Source organism: Tetrao urogallus (assembly GCF_951394365.1).
Source record: "Tetrao urogallus genome assembly, chromosome: 7".
Classification (NCBI taxonomy): Eukaryota; Metazoa; Chordata; class Aves; order Galliformes; family Phasianidae; genus Tetrao; species Tetrao urogallus.
In genome coordinates this window covers 19751034-19772494 of record NC_136820.1, presented here as the reverse complement: position 1 = coordinate 19772494, position 21461 = coordinate 19751034, and the positions used below count along the sequence as shown (strand labels likewise).

Here is a 21461-nt window from a genome sequence, read left to right as displayed (position 1 = left end):
CTTGGCCCTTATAATATACCAAAAGTTGTTGAACGAACAAAGAAATAATATACCAATAAATCCACTTCTCAAACAAGAATTGGACTTTTAATATGTTTGAATTACTAGATACAGCAACTCATCACATCTTATGTCTTAAAAAGAAGCATGAATACCAGTATATGTTTCAGCAACTTATTTTGATAGTTTATTAATAACAGACAACAGATGCAGCACTCAACTTTAGAAATGCTCCTTATTATGAAACTTTCAGTAATTCGACTTTCCACTTTGACAAAGAGTGAATTTTACATCAACAGTTCAAAGGATTGCTGGCACTGTAAAATTTAATCTACCCACAAGACTGTTTGTGTGAACATTAAAGCAGATGTTTAAAGCACAAGAGTAGACCTGTTGAAATAAGTATGCATAATTGTTTGCTAACTTACATACGCAGGTCTACAAGTATGACAGTTACTTCATGAGATTCAAAGAGCTTTGAACTTCTGCCCTGCTAAGCCACTGAGAGTTTTTGCTGTCTGACTCTTTACTAGCTAAAAGTCTGGTTGCAATGAATATAAACTATTATTTGAGCCAAACAAGAAGAAAAAACAAAACCAACACGATAGAACAGGGAAAATCTAAAGCTGCAGTACAACACAAAACACTCCAAACTATTTACTGCATTTAAATGTATTCCCTCACTTGGCAGACCACTTGTGGCACATTTCCAAGTACACTCATTTGTTTGTTTTAAGCACTTAGAATTGGAGTACAAATGACACAAATACATCCCTATAAGCTGTCCAAAGCACTAGGAGGCACTGTCATTCTATGGCTTCCATACCACAATTACACCACCCACAGGAATTATTATCCCATTGCCAGTCACATTTTGTAGGATACTCCCTAATGTAAGAGGAGTCAAGAAGAGCTTTAAAATAAACTGGTACAGTATTTTTCTTCTCCACACCATTGCCGCCAATACAGTAAGATAGTATTCTTCTCTATCTTCTCACTATGTCAAAATGAGAGCAATCAACACTAAACAAACTAAAACTTCCAGAGCTGGAGATCCAAAGAACAAACATCTGGCCCTTGAGATATAGATTACATTTCACTCTCAGAGACCCTAATGGCAAACAACCCCCAAAATTTTTGAACTGACAGTGAAACAAGGAATTCACTGTATTTATTTATTTATTTCCAGTTAGTCCCAGAAAGATGCTCAAAATAATTTACCTATTTGAATCTGAAGAAGGAACAGAAAAATAAATACCCAACCATAGATGATTCTATCATACACACAATTTTAAAATAGAATAGTGAATACTACACTAGCTGAGTTTTTGACATTAAGCCATTGATTCTTCTTCCAATTTCTTTTTCTTAAAGGGAAAAAAAAAATCAGACTACTTGAGTAAAAAATGGATTAGAACTTGGCTCAAGCAATGCATTCCTTCAATGGAATGTGGTATCCCCATAATAAATATGCATAAACTTAACAGTTTCCTCTACCATCATACCTCTTAAACATTTTCATATACCATACACTAATTTATAACATTATTAAATGGCATTCTACTGTTTTTTCATCTCTGAGACAGACATTCCCTTTGCATAGCATTAGTTTATACCTGGGATAATTCCAGCTTGTGGGTTAATATATCCTATTCAACACTTTAATAACAGTAAACAAAAACAGCTCAGCTATGCAGCAGTATCTTCCAAACCACACAGATGGTTATAAGGTTTGCATTGTGCGGTTTCCATAGCAATCATATTGCAAATCTGGAAGCTTCTTGCAAATAAGCAGCTTGTATTTACATGCCTCTCGGCTGCAGCATGGAACTCTACAACATGTGAAGTTGTTATTCCAATCACATATTGTTATAAACATCACTGGAAGATGTTTTGATCGGTTAAGATAAAAACTACTGCAGTGAACTAATTTTTCATCTCTTTCATAATGATAAAAGCAATCATACGCTTGTAATGCACATTAATATGTCTTCATTTGAAATCTCACTGTGGTGTCAAAAGGTTATAAGCACATAAACAGGTCTTATAAGACAAGCTCCCACAAAAACACTTGTTTTATTAAATAATCAATTTTAAAAATCACAGTGCCTTTACTATCGTATTCAGCAGGGATGACAGACGCGCATGCAAATACAAAGGTGTGTACATGAAGAACTCTGCAGACATGGAACATCATGGCTCCATACTGCTTTGTGTAAGAAAAAGATAAAAGAGTTTATTAACATGAAGAGTATTACCCTTCCACACTGCTTTTTCCTTACCAAACAGTGACTCTGTACAGAAGTAAACAAGAGCTTCCAAACATGGATAAATGCTTATTATGGGAAACAGCTGAGACCTTTTCTCTCTCTGATTTATTATTTCACGAATTGACCTAACCCCATAAAAGATGGATTATTTTCCTAATAAGGAACATAAATCAATCCAGCTATGTAAATCTGAAAAACAGCAAGAACTGGCTTCTTACAAACAAGATTATTGGCAAAAAAGCATTTAAGTAATCCCTAAGAAGGAACAATAAACACAAAACTTAAGTACATGAAATCTTTTTTATAATTTGGCCAAACTGACATCTTCTACCAGCATTAGTAGTGAGGGCTAGAAACACTTGGAGTCAAAGGAAAAACAGCTAACACCCTGTCCTGTGTAAGGCCAGCACACTGCCTCACTTGAGCAGTTCAGGGCACAGTGCTCCCCAGCCTGGGACCTCCACAGTACTCTCATCATATACACACCTGTATATGCCTGTACGCTTCAGCCAAATTCTTAGTGGGCATTAGCCGAAGCAGCTTGATGTATTAGAGATCATCCACAGGTACAAGACTCTAGGCTTATTTACTTTGGTGTGTATAGAAGCATGGACTTTCCTTTCTGGCATCTTTTAGATTCCACATTCACCCACTCTGTAGCCCCTAAATTCAAGTTGCAAAACTCTATTTCTGGTAATCCCATGGTATTGCCACAGATCTGGCCTTTCCTTATCTCCTCATGGATGTGACAGAATCATAGACTATCCCAAGTTGGAAGGTACCCACAAGAATCATGGAGTCCAACTCCTGGCTCCACACAGCACCACACAAAATTCAAACCATATTTCTCAGAGCACTGCTCAAATGCTTTTTGAACTCCAGCAGATCAGTGCCACAACCACCGCCCTGGGCAGCCAGTTCCACATCCACCACTCCCTAGCAAAGAATCTTTTCCTAATGCCCAAACTGACCCTCCCCTGACTCAGCTCCATGACATTCCCAGGGTCCGGTTGCTTTCACCAGAGAGAAAATTACTGGATGATTTACACACAACTTGTTGCCATTTTACCCTGCATCCCCAGTAACCTGCTTCACCTCTCATGCACTCCATAAACAAATGCAATAGCTTGCAAAAGGCTGCTGAAGGTGATACCAGCCACATTGTGAGACCTTAGCTGCAGCAAGTACAGGGAAAAACAGACACCTTATTAAAGCTTTGTCTGATTACAACGAGGCATTTAGATTGGGGATGAAAATGCCTCCAGGAGGGTGACATAAGTGGGAAAAAAGTTGATGGCTATTTAGAGAAGAGACTATAAATCCAATAATTTCTTATTTCTCATTCTTATTTCTTTATGAGAGAAGAGAGACAATTCTTATTCCAATCCTACTTCTATGGATCAGCTAGTTACTACCCACTGGCTCGTAGAGAGTAGCCCCAAACTGGACTGAAAGCTGATTTCAGTAACATAACAGCAAAGACAGTGACACAAATGGGCCACAGACAAAGGCTAAGCACAGGGATTGTAGAGGTGACATCAAAGTATGAGCAGAAGCAGAATTTGCACCTGAGGAAATGGTCACCACTGGACTCAGAAATACAAAAGGATACAGCCAATACAGAACTGTACTGAAACAGAATACAGAAAGATATTGTTTTTAATATATTATGTCATGAATAACATAAAAACATATTTTAAATAAAAATATGATGAGTACCAAGATGCTTTGTTTTCAATAAAGAACAAAACCAATGCCAATTCCCAGGCCCAATTCCTTCCATCCCATGATCCAAGACTGATCCCAGCATGGAGGCAAAAAGTTTCATTCAAATACACTAACAGCTAACTTGGACAGTGCTTCAATTGACTCTTTGTGCAAGTTATAATCTGTTCTTTGAAAACAGCTACTATCTAAATTCCAGAATTAGCAAGTTTGAGTATATGCACTGCTCTTTTTGTCCTATCAGCAGACAATGCACTGACCCCCCAGTAGCCTTAAATAAATGTCACTGACTGTACAAAGTGAAGGCTGAATCATGAAATAGATTGGGATAGGATGGACCTTTGTAAAGTGTTTAATCTAACATTCTGCTCCAGGTCTGAAATTTAGATCAAGCCTCTAAGAAACGTTCGGCTTCTTTTGGTACTCCACTCTGATAACCTAAGCCATTCAGCAGTTAAATGTCTTATGTATAATACAGCATAAACTAATGACTTCATAGAACAGGATTAGCTCATGACTCCATTTTATCAAGGTCTTGCTAAGATTCCGGATGTAAGGTTTCCTAAACTTCTTGAGAAATCCTGCATTTTTTTTTCAACTGCATTTCTTGTGTCTTGAAAAGGTGCTCTTTTACATCACCTTCTCTCCCAATTGTGTAAGCAATCTGAAAACTGTTAACTCAGCTAAAGGTGAAGCACTGCCCCCTTTTGAGAAGACTTTGGAAGGCTAACTCACTGTCCTTAAAAGATTAGCAGACTTTGCAATAAATAAACTCAGGATCGATGCTAGTTAAAAAAAAAAACAAAAAACTAACATCAACCAAACAATATCACCAACACCAACCTGGAATGTCACTTCTAGATTTTCTGCAAAAAATTCTCTTACTGGGACACCATCCAATGAACCTAAGCATATGTCATAGGTTGGTGTAATCAAAACCAAAAAGCTGGTACATTTTCTTCCTAACAAAAGCATTTTGGAGGCATAACATTTGCCAAATTCAAGAGTGAAATGAACAAAACAAAATAAAAAAACAATACTACTCGGGACAAACACAAAGCAACTTCAGGCTGCAATTCCCTAGTCTTCTGTACGTTCTTTGGATCAACTATTGCTACAAAGAATAATCAGTGTAGCAGTGAAGAGAGAGAAGAAATTTAGAGAACCTAGGAAAGAACAGTGAAGTCTCTAAACACATTGGTGAAAAAGGCACTGCATTCTCCTATTTTATCATATACACACTCATCAGTCCAAAACATAATATGGCACCAAATTATAAAAACATTTCTATAAAAGCAGGAAGATATTATGACTACTCACCACTTTATTGGCAAGAAAAAAAAGAAAAAAAAAAAGGAGAAGGTTTTTCTAGCAGAAAGTATTTACTGTAAAGTTTTAGGGCAAAAAAAATATGAAGATTAAGAGATCAAAAAACACATTTTGTTCCTTTGAAGAAAAACAGCTGTTCTCACACAAGAGGAAAAAAAAAATCAAGCATTATTGGCAAGGTCATCCATGGTTGCTGCACAGTGCAGTGTTAAATGTTACTTTTGTCTAAACACAAGCAGTTGGATCTCCTTACTCTAGTATATGCCCTTTCACAAAGTTTTCATGAAACATGGGACCATGCTTTGCTTTGTTATCTCCCCTACTTGTTGAGACCTGAATATGTCAGCACTTTGTCTTTCTCTGTCCCAGTCCTACTCCTTTCCTGCCTGTGCCCCATTCTGCAGCCACAACCAATTTGCATGAAGACTATGTCCCTCCGCAGAGCTCATACATTTGCTGTACCACTGCCAAACACAAAGGTTGTTGGTTAGTAAGAGCTGTTGTTTCCAAGAGTTCACAAGGCCCTTCAGGCTTTAAGAACCAAATATCACTACTGAAGGAAAAGCATGCTCAGTCACCTGAATGACAGAACGGAATATACTCATTAGGACAGCTGAAAAATCCACAGAGGTACAGGCAATTCCTGGTTTTAATTATGAATATATTAAGATTTCATGAGCTCAGCTTCCTGCCTGGAGTGCCTGTTTGGAGCTCACTTTGCATATAAGCAACATTCACAGTCATATTCTGAGTGACAGCTGAATCAACCCAGTCATTCTGTCCCTAGCAATACTCTTCCAAACAACAAATAATTCAAAATCTCAACTGGGAAAAAACCAGCACATTTACATTCTCTACATTCTGTTTGTCTTCTTAGATATAGATGAGGAAGAAATAGCCATTAGTACATTTAGGGTTAAAGATAGAGAAAAAAAATTAGCTAGGCTGACAGGATTAGGAGGAATAGAAATATGTAAAGGCTCAGCTAGACCAACAGTAACCACAGGAGAAGAGCAGGTGGAAGAAGGCAGAAAAAGCAGGAGTATGTAGCAGACCATCTAGAATTCCTAATTCTAGAATACTAAAATTTATTTGATAAAATGATCGAATTATTATTAATAAAATTCAATACAAATATGCTGAAGTACAATGTGCACTGCATAGAAATAAGGGATGAGTTTTGCGCTGACCTTTTTATTTTCTCATGAAGAAAGACCTGATAATAGTTATTCTTCTCAAGAGGAAAGATAAAGGTCATCGCAAGCAAGTTCAATTGTGGGTATATATACAATAATTATAATGAAGAAAGAAGAAATTACAGAGAGCCACTTCCAGAAAGTCATTAATATTTTTTTCCTGCATTTACATTCACCACTAATAAGCATTTAAAATTAATTATTTCAGGAATTAATTTTCAGAAATCGAGTCTCTTAGACTTCAAAAAAAACAGAAAAAAAATATTGATGGATCATCAAACAAGATTTCATAAGCAACTTCAGAATCCAGCTCTTCTTAAAGTCCTTAAGTTAGAGTAGGCACTTTTAAAATGTGACCTATGCTTTTTGACTGAGAGCCTAGGTAACTTCCATGCCGAAGCAGAAGGATCTCTGAAGGTAAGGTTTTATGACAGCGTCCAACAGAAGTGCAATTCTGGCTCCACTTCTAAAAATGTTCCAAAAGCCTCAAACTTGGCCTGTAAAATCCAGGCAAGAGGTGTCTTATCTAAATCCATACTTAAACATTTAAAGAAGGAATAAAATATTTTAGGATACTTCTCTTAATAAGCCTCAACTTCTGATGTTTCTACGCTCTCTTCACATTATTTAGCTAATTAACAAAAAAATGCTCCCTCACCTGCCCTCCTCTCCAATTACAAACAGTTGCAATTATTGGACAAAATAATATTGTTGAAACTGATTCCACAGTTGTGTTGTAGGTTTGCAGGAATTTGCACCAGAAACTGCTTTCTTAAATACGTGTGCATGCACATAACTCTGTTCTTATATATAAGCATTGTAAAGATTTATGTGAATTGACTGTAACTAAATTGGTTTGTTCTCTTAACCCATAATAGCTCTTAGTTATGTAAATAGTTTAAGCATTCAACATGACATTTTATAAACTTTTATTAATAAAGGTTTTGCTAAAATAAACATAGTAGCTATTAAAATGTTCGTAGAAAACATAAACAGTTCCCTATATAAATACGTCTACCAATTGAGTATTTAATTAACTAATCCATACATTATAACTTTGTAGTATAGTGTTATTTGACAACCACGTACAGGAGTTACAGTTCTCAGGCCTGAATTTATCTGCTACAGAGAAAGAAGTCTTTAGATGTCAAGTAAAGTTTCCCATACTCATTGATCAGCAGCAAGATTTAAATTTAAAAGTCATTTCTGAAAATTACATACCCCTAATTGTGACAAATGTGACTTGACATAATATTTACATACACAGAATCATAAAGAAAGCATCTTATTTAAACCACATTATATCCTTTAATAATCTGCAGGGTTAAAGTATTCAAATTTATAGCCTGATTCCAGAAATGACTTTACTCCAAAAGGCACAGAAGACAAGGCATTTCAGCCTCGTTTGCTTTAGTGAGAGGAAACACAATACAGTTGTTGGAATTTTTCCACAAGAAAAGTCTGGCTCCCAGATGCTTCTCTAGTGACTCCTTTAAAATGTTCTACCAAGACATTTTTGTATTCTTTGTGTTGATCATTAAATGCACATTGCACATTGAAGAAAAAAAAAAAAAAAAAAAAAAAAAAAAAACAACCAGCCTTCACCCTTCGGACACGTTCATGAGAAGTAACAAACCCCCACCACTGCCTCTTTTCACTGTTTGTGGCACATGCCACTAAATTCAGTTATGGTGACTATGTTAAATTTGTTCTCCAGCTTAAACAATGAAATACAGTAACGGTGAAGCGTGCTTGCTATGATTCACTAGTAAAGATAAATCAGAATAAACCAGAAATGAGATGAAAACTATAGCTGCTACACAGACTGTTTACACATACAGTATTTGGGGGTAACAAGTCCACATTCATTTCTATACATGTTAACAAATGCAGTCTCATTCCCCTCCTCTCATCCGCTAGGACCAAAGTGGGATCAGCAGCTTTGGACGTCTGATGTCACCAGCCCTACATGAGCCCTATTCTGAGAGATGAGGGAGGATGGCAGGGATCTGAAAACAGTTCATAAACAGGAGATGAAAACTGCGTCCAAGCAGCTTGCCACTTTACTGTGGGATCGGCATGCAGCTGGTTCTTAGAAAAACCAGGGCCTCTAGAGTCCCAGATTAGCTGAATTTTCTTGCAGCCAGCACTTGGATTCTGCAGGCCTCATGCCAATGACACGGCACAGTCCCAAGCTGTAGTGTACAAGCAGCCATTTGCTAAGCCTGAGCTAGGTGATTTAATCCAGAAACTGGTCTTAATGATCCTCATGGAAATGATAAAATCATATCCATCTTGAAATGTTGTTTACTGAATTATCTGAAACCACTGCTCAATATTTAGTAATAGAAACTTTACTCCTTCAGAAATAAATTTGAGACAAGGTATGAAAATACATTCAATTAATACATTTTGTCATAATTGAAAGGTAGATACTCTTGCTTTGCCCTGGAGACAATAGCTTTGTCTTGACAGTAAGATTCCTTCCTTTTATTTCCCAGCTTTACTTATGGTTGCATTCAGTTTTCAAGGACAGAATAATTGTTGCAGCCTGGCCACAAACCATAGGGAGAAGCACTCGATCTTTTTCCTTAAAGAAATCAAAAGTTCTCAAGCTCTTGAACTAGTTTTCATTAGATCATAAAGACTTTTTAGATGTAGGAGATTAAGATTTCCTAGGAAAAAGTAGACTGCGGGGCAAAAAAAAAAAAAAAAAAGAAACAGTACTGAAACAAAACATCCCCTGTGCCAACTGTGTTCCAGACTCATTTTCTTCCTATTTTGCTCTCTAGTACAAATTTCACTGATTTACAACGAGCTCTCCCCAGTCTCTTCTGGCTTATTAAAACAACGACCTTTCCTTCAGTGCTGAAGCTCACCTGCATGTCTGCACCCTGCCACCTCTGAAGCTTCCCCCTCCCTACACTAGGGCATAGAAGACTGTTGCATCTTTACCTCCCCACCTAGTTGACCCTGCTGACTGTGTTCCTTTCCAAGAAGCAGTCAACCTGCTCCTTTCAAAGACAAGGAACCAGAGAGTAGCAGCCAAGAAATGCAGACAAACAGCCCTTTCTTATGTTGTTTTCCTCATCTACATGCAAGCTAAACATGACATCCATTACAAACGTAATACACTGTAGCAAACAAGCAAAACAGGCATACTTGCACTACAGACAACAACATTCATGAAGCTCTAGTTAATTAGCAGTATTTTCTTTGCCTAATTTCTCCATCTTGAGAGTGGGTAGCAGATAAGTATACTGAGACAAATATATATATATATATATATATATATATATATATATATATATATATATATATATGGAGGGATTTATGCTTTCCAAAGGCTTAAGAATTCAAATCAGAGAGTTGTATGTACAGTAACAGAATGATTAAGTCAGCCTTTAAAGCCAACCTTGTTGGATCTTATTTTAGAACAGAGTTGTATAAATTATGGTTCTTTAATAGCTACCTTGTGGAAGCCAGAAAAGTTGAGAAGCACTAGCCTGAGGCACCGTATAACCTCTGGTTGCTCTTGTTTCTCAAAAGACTCTGCCTAATGGTTTTAATAGCCTGATACGCAGTCATTCATCACAAATTCAAAAACTAAAGGTTCCTTGATCTATCTATATAGCATTCATCACAGTTATATTCAAGCAGTAGAGCAAGCCCAAATTTTCTATTTTCATAAATATACATAACACAATTGACATTTTACTTTGAACTTGTTAAACTACAGCAATTCCTCAAATTTATGGTTAATAAACTATCTCACATACCAAGGCATTTCTTCTGAAGGCTTTGTATTAGAATTATTTCACTGCTGCTTAATTAGATAAAACCAGTGCCACCAAAGAGAGAACTTCAGGTCCATAACCCATTGAAGACATGCATGCATAAACAAAGCTTTGCTCACATCTAACATGAACTCAACTGTCAGAAACACAGTCCTCATCAAAAAAAGCTATGATACAAGTAAAATTACTTTGTGTGATTTTCTCTCCCCAGGATGACAAGCTATTCTGGGACAGAATTCTGCCTTTCAATAACAAACAACTTCTGTCACATACTGTTCACATCATATTGGTTTTGCAGATCAATAGTGTCAAAAGTTATTTAGCACTGGCACACAGAAAACAATGTAAAAATGATTGATTGGTACTTGCAATAAAATAATCTTATTTCAATAAGTAAATTCCTTTCATTGAGATGTGTACTAATTAGTTTTTGAAAGGCTTCTTTAAACATAGAATTTCATGATTAAAAATACTTCCTTTTCAGATATTATTAAGTTATGCCTTCTAATTTTAAGCAAACAAGCTTCAAAATGCCAACAGACAACGAATATTTAACAATCCATTTCTATATGTTTTTTGTGCTTTTTATTTTATTATTCTTATTGTTTGATTTTTCTGTTTGCCTTTGTATTGTTTTTTAATTCTGAAATACTGAAATAAAATTTAGCCTTTGAGAACCTGAGACTTTGATAAACACAGCCTTTCTAGCATGAATTCTTATGCAACTTACTGTTATAATGGATCACAACTCAGGAAGGATACTACTGTTTGTGCCTCTTGTGAACTTCGAAGCCTTGTATGCATTTCAACAAGAGGAAAATACCTAAACTTAATTGTACACATCTTCCATTTATTGTAGATACCATAATTAACTGCTTTGAATTTCACAGCTGGCCACCATTCCTTCTGCAACTCCAACAATGGAATATAGAAAACTCAATCTGAAATTCTGAAAACATAGGCTTAGAATAAGTGATGTATTTTGGTTAGAAGGGAAAAGAAGAACAATTTTTTCTGCCCCAGAAGTATGTTACTAAACAAAGAACACTCTTTTTTCTAAGAGTACTTTTCAGCAGAAAATCCTCCCTCCCCAAGTCCAACAAGGGCCTCTTGCACACAAATCAGCCTAAATTTGAATACTCAATTATTATTCCATTTTTACCAGCTTCCTCACTTGGATGTTTGTGAATGTTTATGATATATTTAAATTGCACCAGCCACAGCAGAGTTCCTGACAGCTACAGGACATCTGTTATCCACAGATCAACAACACATATTCACTTTTCAAGAAACACACAATAGTCTGTGAACCTTAGTTTTTCTCTCAAAGGCTTGCCACTTCCCACTCAAGGGACATCTTATTATTTTCAGGTACACCAGATTGTCACACGACCTCTTCCATCACTGACACATAACATCAATAGAAACAAAGGTTTCCTCCTTAGATGTTGGATTACATTAATTGAAGATAAAGCGCAAGCTCTCGTGGCAAACGAAAGCTGAGATTCAGGTACCAGGTTCCTAACCGTCTTCTGGATGTGATGTCTTCAAATACAATAAGTTGTCTGCATTCATAACTTATGTTTCACGATCACTGCGTATCAGTGGAAAGACACTTGCTATATATTAATTCCACAAGAGTACTGCCTCAAAACTCTGGGCAACAGAGAATTCAGTCACAGCTCCAGTCCATCACAGTAGTTTAAATTCAGCAATATGCAGCTGCAAGAAAATGTTTTCCAGTGATTTCCATATTTGGCATATAATCAAAGATGCTTAGAAGACCCAAAATCCCAGCGATAATAACAAACAAACCAAAGGAAAAAAAAACACATAGGCAGAAAAGAAAAATCATTACTATACCCTAGCACCAATATGCAGTTTACATCTTTTTTTTTTCTTAACTGAACTTACATTATTTGAATATCTTCTGATTTACAGTGAAGTAAGCCCTCTTATTCTGATATTGCATCTATTAGTAAGATATTATGGGCAAACATACGCAGTATTTAAAAATAATGCAACGATGAAACAAGTGAAAAATATTAATTTCTTAACAATGAGATCCAATTTTTGAAGAATGATCATTCCTCTTTTTTCATTCCACTTTAAAAGGAGAAAAAAAAAGAAAAACAAAAACAAAAAACCACCTCATATGTTTTAATGGAAATAATTCAAAACACTTTCGGCAATTACTTTCAACACTCATCTTTAGATGAGTCCTCGAAAATTCTGATCTACTTTTCAGCTTCAAATATCCCAGACTTTACTTAGATTTAGAAATCATGTCATTTTCTAATAAAATACAGTTAGAATTCTTTTTGTGGGGAAAAAGAAAATATATGTATATTTTAATAGCATAACAGTATTATATATTACTTTTGTGGAAAACAAGTAAGGAATTCCATAAATATTTGATAAATAACTGATGCTGGGAGAAATTTGAGCAATATACCAGGATATATAATATACTAAACGGCAATCTTCATATAAGATGTTAGATTCCATAATCATCTTTTTCTCTGCTGACTCAAACCTACTGCTCTGATTCACACTGATCCATTAACGGTTTCTTTGTTTTAGCTTACTGGTTTTGGGAACTGGTCATACTGCTATGATCCACAACAGGGACTGCCAGGCACCAAACAGACCCTGGCAGTGATATATCGAAAACTCCGAAGCAAGCACAGATCTACTGAAAAGGTACATTCACACATCATTGTGAAATCCTCTATGCAAGCACCAGAAAGTCAATACATCTAACACTACATTTTGAGGATGGAAATATCTGCTATAATCTTGTGTTTGTGAGTGACAGGTCAAGCTTACACTCAAGCCTCACTAAACAATTACAACTTCTTTCTTCCCTAGAGGTAAACCAGGGATCACATTCTTGCCTTCTCCCCCCTTCAAGCTGCAAAAAGGTTACATCATATATACAATTTCCTTCTTCAAAGCTCAAATGACCAAGTAACAAGAGAAGATGATAAAGACATTAAGTTATGCTATTTAGCTGCAGAGATTAACTGTTAAAAATTACGACAACAAAGCTGCTTTGAGAGACAATCATGAGTCAGAGACAAGCTGATCATTCTCCATCATTCTCATAAGCAGTGTTAGAAATATGTTCTGAAACAACATGAATATAATTTTAAAGCTATTACTTTAAGATACTTCGTTTAAAATAAGCAACCACAAAAAAAAAGAAAAAAAGGTTTCTTTGCATAGCACACTTTCCGTTGCATAAAACTTAAGACATTTCTTACCTTTCCCCCAGCTTTGCCTTGGTTACAGAGCTTCCCTAGCTAAGCTTCCAACTGCACTGCAAAACAGAATTACTGTCCAGATACTGTGGCTTGATCAAACTGTTTGGCAGAGGAATGATTATGAGAGTTAAAAGAAAAAAGGCAAGCTTTTCAGTCCCATGATCCTTGTCCCAGTCAAACACTGAACCAATCCCAAAATTTAATCTACAGCCAAGTAGGGACTGACGCAAGTTGTGTTGGCTGGATTAGTTCCCCACAGCAATTCCCCTGGCTAGACAGCACTGAATTTCACTGTCCTCTTACCCAAATATTCTTTATCTTTTGGACAGGTTAAAATTAAATGACGCAAAGCCAGAAATTTCAGATTTGTACTACACCACATCACTTCCAACCTTACCAAGAAGCACCAAAGAGATCATCAAATCCTATCTTTAGAATCATTCTGGTGGAAGCTACACTGTATGCACTGGAAACTACTACTATCCTGCAAGTTTGCAAGCAGAATGAGAACTGAAAAAAATAACACAGGACTGAAAATTAATATAAGGATGAGAGCTTATATTAAGACTGCTGTCCTCCTATTGTGCAAGACTGTTATAGAAAGAACACAACTGATTTTTCAGAAAGGATCACGGTGGCAGGCAGTGGTTAGTACTGCAATTTCATGCACGTGGTCTACACAGATGTAAGACCAAAGAATGAAGGAGAGAGGGGCCTTAAAAATTAAGTCATTAAGATCAGGTTATTAAAAAAAATTTGGTCTTCAGGAGTGATAAGAAAAGACAAAATCTTGAAAAATGACAACTAACTTCTGAGAAGAGCAACTCTGTACTTTTTTCTTAAACACCACTAAGCTAAAGACTGTGCATTCAGATATAACTACGCACATATATAGCATGGTTTAACACTAGAGTTTGAGAAGTTATTTTGTGTTACAGACAAAGAATCAGTTCTGTGGACTGCAATAAATAATTGCCATGTCAAAACCACGTGCAGTGTACTAAAGAAGAAAATAAATAGCTAATTAAGAGCTATTTTATTAATAGCTAATTTTAAGAGTCCAAAATACTGACAATATTTTTATTTCTGTTCAACTATATTTTCCATATGCACTTTTATTTAAAATTAAACAGTGGTTTAGTTTGTTGGAAAAAGTATAAAGTATAAAAAATTTTCTTTGTCCCCCTAAAGAATCTCACAAGGAAGATTTAAAGGTTGGAAAAGCTTTAGCAGTTCTGATGTTTTAAGCTCCACATAAATAAACACAGTAAAACACACTGACTGAGAATCAGGCAAATGATGCTTCTAGTAAATATGAATTTGTATGTGCTATTAAAGAAGAAAGTGATTTAAAAGATAAAGACTAATTTTTCCACCTCTCTTTGTACCATCTGCAACTACCAGCCCATTTCTTCTGCTAGTAAGCAGTACAAATTGAATTCCATTGAAATCTAAGCTTTTAATAGGTAATAGACTATTACTATTACTGGATTGAAACTAGTGAGCTCTTGTCTGGAAAATTCATTTTTCTACACTGTCGACTGCTACATGAGAGATGGGGGGGGGAAAAGCAATGCGGTAGTAGTGAGTACTGCACCAGCCCATTCTGATTACTGCTACACTTCAAAATACTCCGTTTTTCAAAGTAGTGAGAAAATATACATATCCTCTCTTTAATCCAAACACTCCTTATTGTAATACTAAGCCCAATATTACAAAATTGACTGCATTATGAACTGGTTCAATTTGCTTTGAAATGCTGATATAAAGAAAACCACTAGACTTGGCAACTGACTCCTCGAGAAATGGCAAATTACAGCCAGATAAATAATGACAAGGTACAATGAGCTGCGTACCTGAAGTACAAGACTTTAAAGTTTTGCTGCGTGGAAAGTTAGTGGACCTAATATCAAGATGCTTTGAGGATCAATACAAAGTGAAAATACATTTCTTCTTCCTCCTCACAAGGACCTAGCATGTGCCTTCTGAGTTTAGCATGGCTTTTGGGCTCTACAAGAAATTATTAAGGGAACTGAAAGCTATAAGAATTCAGAAATTCTTATTTGCTCTGGATTAGAAAGTAAACTAACAGCAAGGATAATGGACTTCCACTTTTTGACTATGAAAGGAAGAAAGAATACATTCACTTACTGGGAAAATAAAAAGGACCGTCAGTGGGAATTAAAAACCTACCATCAATGAAGCCAGCTGAGACCAAAGTGGAGTATACTCTTTTACTATCAGTTTAAGTGAACGGAATAACAAGAAGCAAGTAAGGCCTATTCCTGTGAGATTTGTCCACTAGCACTTCATCTAATGCCCTTCAATATGTTAAGGATAAAGAAGTGAAAGACTGATTTAGGGCAACAGAAACATTAGTTTTTACTGCCATTTAGGCAAATGACTTTTGAAGTACATTTATGGGAGAGAAAAACAGATTATTGTCACTCAAAATCTATAGCAAGTTTCTTTTTTATTTTCCAGTTACATCAACACATCACAGCCAAAATTTTGAGCTCCACTGTAGAAAGTAAGACTTCTTGAAAAGCTTACAATTAAAATAAAAAAGATGGAGAAGGCACAAAATAAGGAAGGTAAACCCCTAATCCACAACATGAAAATGAAAAACTCCAAGATCATGGGGGGTAAATAATTTTTTTCCTCCACCAATATTTAATGTTACTGCTGTAAAACCTACTTCCTGTTTGACATTCAAACAAATGGGTAACATAACAGAAATCTCGGGAAAGAAGGAAAAAAGTTATCCAGAACATGTGCAGAGCTTCCTTAATGAAAACATAAGCAAGCATAAAGGATCATCTTCTGTAAGAGCCTGAGCATCCAAAAAGCACTGCAGTGTTTGGGTGCATTACTCCTGCTACAAGATTAAGCCGCCTAACATAGATTTTCTATTCACTGCAGAAGCTCTCCCCATAGAATTTCCCAATTCTATGCAGTAGTTCTGAATTTTTTTTAGTAAGTCTCTCATGTTTTCTTCTCTCACAATTCATTGAACCAACCGTAAAATGAAAATCAAGACAAACTTAAAAATGTTTGGGTGGTTGTTATTTTTTTTTGCCTCCCATAGACAGAACATTCAATCTTGAAGACAAATATAGTTAGTCAGCATCATGAGACCTTACTGGATTTTTCTCTCATGTTACTACTGATAATTGCACTGACTTAAACAGCAAGGGATGCAGAATGTTGTGTCATGCAAGTGATTACTGTCATACCATTTTAAATTATTTGTTAACTAACAGTGGCTGAATAGTAACTTCTAAAATAGCTTCTTAAAATATAAAAAAGATTAAACACCTTCTTCCTATCACTTAAATACCTATAATCAATTCAAAAGCTGTTCACACTAAAATCTTGTCTGTCACACCATAGTCACGCTGGAAGATATAAAACAAAGCATGTCAGTACTCAAGTTGTCTTTATTTAGAGTTCATCTCCAGAGCCCCTTCAAACCAACACATTGCTTTCTTGCAAGATCATAAAATCTGTATTGGGCAGCAGCTGTAGTAACAGAAAACTTTTGCCTAATGTAAATAGCAAAACAAAGTGAAGAAAATGATGGGCAAGGTGGTAGAAAAAGCTGTAAGGCAAGTCAATTTTGTAATTAAAAAAAAAAATTACATATTAGAAAATGTTAATAAGCTAAAAGTCCCTCAAGACCACCTTTACACTTTCTGCACTATTTTGATGCCCCTGCTAAAGAAAACTGAACTGCTCTCACTCAGATCTGGTTAAAGACATATCTAATGTCACAGAAAAATTAAATATGTATCTTAGTTATCAGGTTGCTTTATCCACTCAGGTTATCAAACTAGAAGCAGAGAAGACAAAATTATCACAAGGCATAAAGTTAAAAAAAATCTCAACAATACCTGGAAGTTCTTCATAAATGCTGTCATCTATTGGCTCACTGCTTGCATGTCCAACATCATCATATTCCTCCTCTTCCTCAGGAATAGTATTAGATTCCATATCTATGTAAAAGCAAAGTTAACGTTTCATAAATAAGAAAACTAAGATAAATTCATTCAAAATGAAAACATAATTTGTTTCATTTTACAAGCTGGTTCTTACAGTATATTCTGCTTATTTTCTTAAAACACTCATAACAAAGCTTTCAAGCTATATGGTATTATTGGAAGGAAAAGCAAATATATTGCATAAGGAGAAAAGTCATGTAAAAGCCACAAGATGACTGAGAACCAGGAGCTGCTATTCAAAACTTGGATAAGTAGTAATAAGAGAGATACAAACGTGACAGACCTGTTAATGGACAGCACTACCATCACTAAGCAGTATTAATAATAAAGGATATGGTTTTTCTGGCTGGTTTACCTTGAATTACAAATTTCACTTGCTGTACCCATTCCTCTGCTTCTTTGGGAGTGGCAGCTGTAAACTATTAATAATAAAAATTAATAAACTGTGTTTATTAATAATGAGTAGTAGTAATGACAAAAACATAACTACAATTTCATTAGCAATAAAAAAAGGGTCTGTAGCATTCTCACCACTTCCTCAAGAAACCATTAGTAATTCTTTGCATGTCTTCTGGTACTTTTCTTGCAAGGATGCTTCTTATAATGTAAAGCTAATTTTGACAAATTTACGTAATTGAAGGAGAGGATGATGGATTTGAAACTCTGATCAGCAGCTGGCAGCTGTGCAGAAAAAAAGCTGCTTCTCTTCATCAATGTCAAAGCCAGAACTGATGAACAAAATTTGCCCTTGACAATTAGAAGACACCCATGAATTTCTTTAGACTGCTGGGTACAGTTTTCTTAAAAATGTTCTTGTCAGACTCCAACACACTACCTGACAGCTTAATTAACTGGCTTTCAACTGCAATCTCAGATATTTAAAACTTATTAAACTTACATTCCATATTGATGTCTAGCTGATAGATCTCTGAATTGCACAGCTGATATGTGCCTTTAAGCAGATATACTTGGCAAAGCCACGACCAATACAATACGTATTTAACACTGATAGATATTTTGTTTAACTTTTATTTCCACTACTGAATTCATCCAAGAAATAATACAGACATACTATATGATATTAAAATACTAACGTTGAAACGACAAAGATAAAGATGATAGATTTCCCTGTTCTTGTCCAAAATTATAGTATTTGAATGCATACATATATTTTTTTAATTGGATTTTTTTTTCCCTAATATACGAATATATAGTATAAGCGAGCAAGGATTTCCTTTTTTTATTAAGATGTCAGTGGAAGTTGTTTTACTGAAATGTTAATTCAGTAACTGGAATTGTAACGGCTTTATCAATTTAATTTCAAGTTGACATAAAAAGTCCAACCTGATAAATGCGCTTATCAGGAGCGGAGATTTCAAAACAGCAATCTTTCTTTGCGTCCTTCCGAAGGCTATTATTCATTCTGATGGTGTAGCCCTCTAAGGCAAATTCACCTTTCTGTTGTTTGTCTGTTGGAGATAAAAAACAAAGGTAGAGCTTCATTTACAACAGTGAATGCGAGTGGCTTAGCAGGTTATCGTTTATTCAGATTTGGTTTTCCATTTCATGAATTTTACAAAGAACAGGGGTGGGTTTTTTTTTTTAGCAAAATGATTAGGTGGTACTTCTGGAGATAAAGCTTTACTTTAAAGGAAGATGTACACAAAAGTATATTTTTCTGTAGGATGACTACAGAATTCTACAGAGAAATACTTGCAGATGGTGGTCTTATTTAGCAAGAAGTGCATGTCATGACAATTTTACCTAGGGAAAGCCAAAGAACTGGAACTTGTGAGACATGCTTCCTATAAATCAGTGTCTCTTTCAGGTTCAGTAAACCAATGGGAAAACCCAAATAGCTGAGAGCTTGCTGAGCTCCCTCCTAAACTAACCACTTTACTTAAAAAAATAAACTTCAAGCTCCTTTTTAAGCAATTGAAAAAGCTTTTCTTCCCACTCACTCCCAGATGCGCTTCCTTTCCACATGGTAGAAGTACAGAATGAATTCTGTTATAAATTCAGGTGTGTGTTCCCAAAGCATTTTTCTCAACACAGTTTAATTAGCTAATAAAAGTACTGAGCCCTACCACAGTTTATTACGTAGAGCCATGTGGTTGTTTTAAAGACAATTCTACTTTTTCAATTTTAAGGGTTCTGGTTTATAAAAGTAACACTTAGCATAGGCCTGAGGTAAATACTCTGCGTGGTGGTCAAGTAGCACCTGTGTGCTTCTGAGCACTTTAAACCAAGGCATGTTTTGGTGGATATTAAAAAGAAAACACAAAAAGCAGAAGTAAGTTGTTTTTGCAAGTTCTGCTGATCACAGTACAGCATTCAATCTAATATGGGCACCACCAGTCACATTTTTCTCAGGCGTCCCAGAACAAAGTGCAGATGTAAATGAAAATTATATACACCTTTATACTGTTTTGGTTTTTTTCCCCCACACAGAAGGGGAATGCATTAACTAACAAAAAGCATTAGACACAACACTCTTACTACTGCTGAACAGAAGCAAATGAAGGATTCGTTGCTCATGTTTTTCAACAAAAGAAGACAGCTTCTATAGGCAGATAAAATAGGAAAAAAAACCAAAATTTTTGAAGGGGCAAAACATGGCAAACAGCAACGCAAACATGAGTGGAAGTAAGGGAGTTCCTACACAAATACTCTTCTTAGCAATCTTACATTGTGCTTTCTTCCACCTCTTTCTTAATGCTCACCCAGGGCAAGGAAACAGCAAATTAAAAAATTACATGAGCAAATCCAGAGCACTGTTCTATTTCCTTTTTCTAGCCCCTTCTGTAACAGTAAGTTTTCTTCATTACGTAGTAAGATTCAGTACTGATATTTTTTATTTGTTCACTTCTCCACCCCTACATCAATCAGGACACAGATGCAAAATTCATGGAATCCCACCAAGGCAGATATTAAAAATAACTTGCAATAGGTTAAATAGATCTCCTTTTAATGAAATTCATTTCAGCCTAGAAATTTTATTGTTCCTTCACTTGTGAGCTCAGGAAGAAGATGAAGTGGAACACATTAATTTCTCACTCTCCCATAGTAAATCCCAATAACATAGGAGCAACACAGACAGAATAAGCAAGCATCAGGTTCAAAAGGCAATAACATTTTGTCAAGATAAAAATTAGGTAAGTATTCAAATTTAGTTACTTGGAATATTTCCAAAAATACTTCCCTGTGACACAGACGATCCCTTTGAAGAGACTGCAGTTTCAAAGAGTTAATCTGAGTTATCTGTGCACTGGTACAGTTCTTTCAAAGAGCATTAAAATCAAGACTAAAAGGTGTTATACTTTATACCAGAAGAATGGCACAGTGCATGGTATCCACATTGTATTTGTTCATTTTCCTGTTTACATTGTCTTTTTCTTATCTCTCAAGATATGCCATTCCAATGAAAATCACTTGCATACACCAAAAAGAATTGTATTTCCTTTGCTATTGAATTCTTTCACTGCACTTTATGGCAGCAGACTAGTCATATCTTTGCTACTTTTGCTTCTAATTACCTATGCAGAAAGGTGCCCCTGATAAAAGCCCAGTGTAGCTCTGCACAAGTGCTTAAGATGCTGACCATAAGGAAATTTCAAGACCATGTAATACTTCACAGCCCTGACCATAAAGCCACCAAAGTTGGGAGAAACAGCCATGGGGCAAATCGTGACACGTGGCAGCTGTTTGGCCAGGCACAGTATTCAGCTGTGGGCTGGAATGCAGAGCTATCTTGTGATTATCATACTTGATGACCACTTCAACTTCATTTCTTAGGAAATGCTTGCAGCTGAGCAGGTGTGCCTTCAATGAACTTTCCCATTCAAAAAACGTTTATATCACAGATACTTTCAGGACA

At 35.8% G+C, this 21461-nt stretch overlaps 1 protein-coding gene across 1 annotated transcript in view; it reads right to left on the bottom strand.

The window, feature by feature from the left end:
• Positions 1-21461, bottom strand: part of SKAP2 (src kinase associated phosphoprotein 2) — a gene marked incomplete at both ends in the record, with an annotated part of 108350 nt that overhangs the window by 16082 nt on the left and 70807 nt on the right. The window contains 3 exons of the mRNA XM_079538341.1: positions 17477-17578; positions 17940-18003; positions 18929-19053. Coding sequence (XP_079394467.1) covers positions 17477-17578; positions 17940-18003; positions 18929-19053 — 291 coding nt within the window. The remainder of the gene's footprint in view (positions 1-17476; positions 17579-17939; positions 18004-18928; positions 19054-21461) is intronic.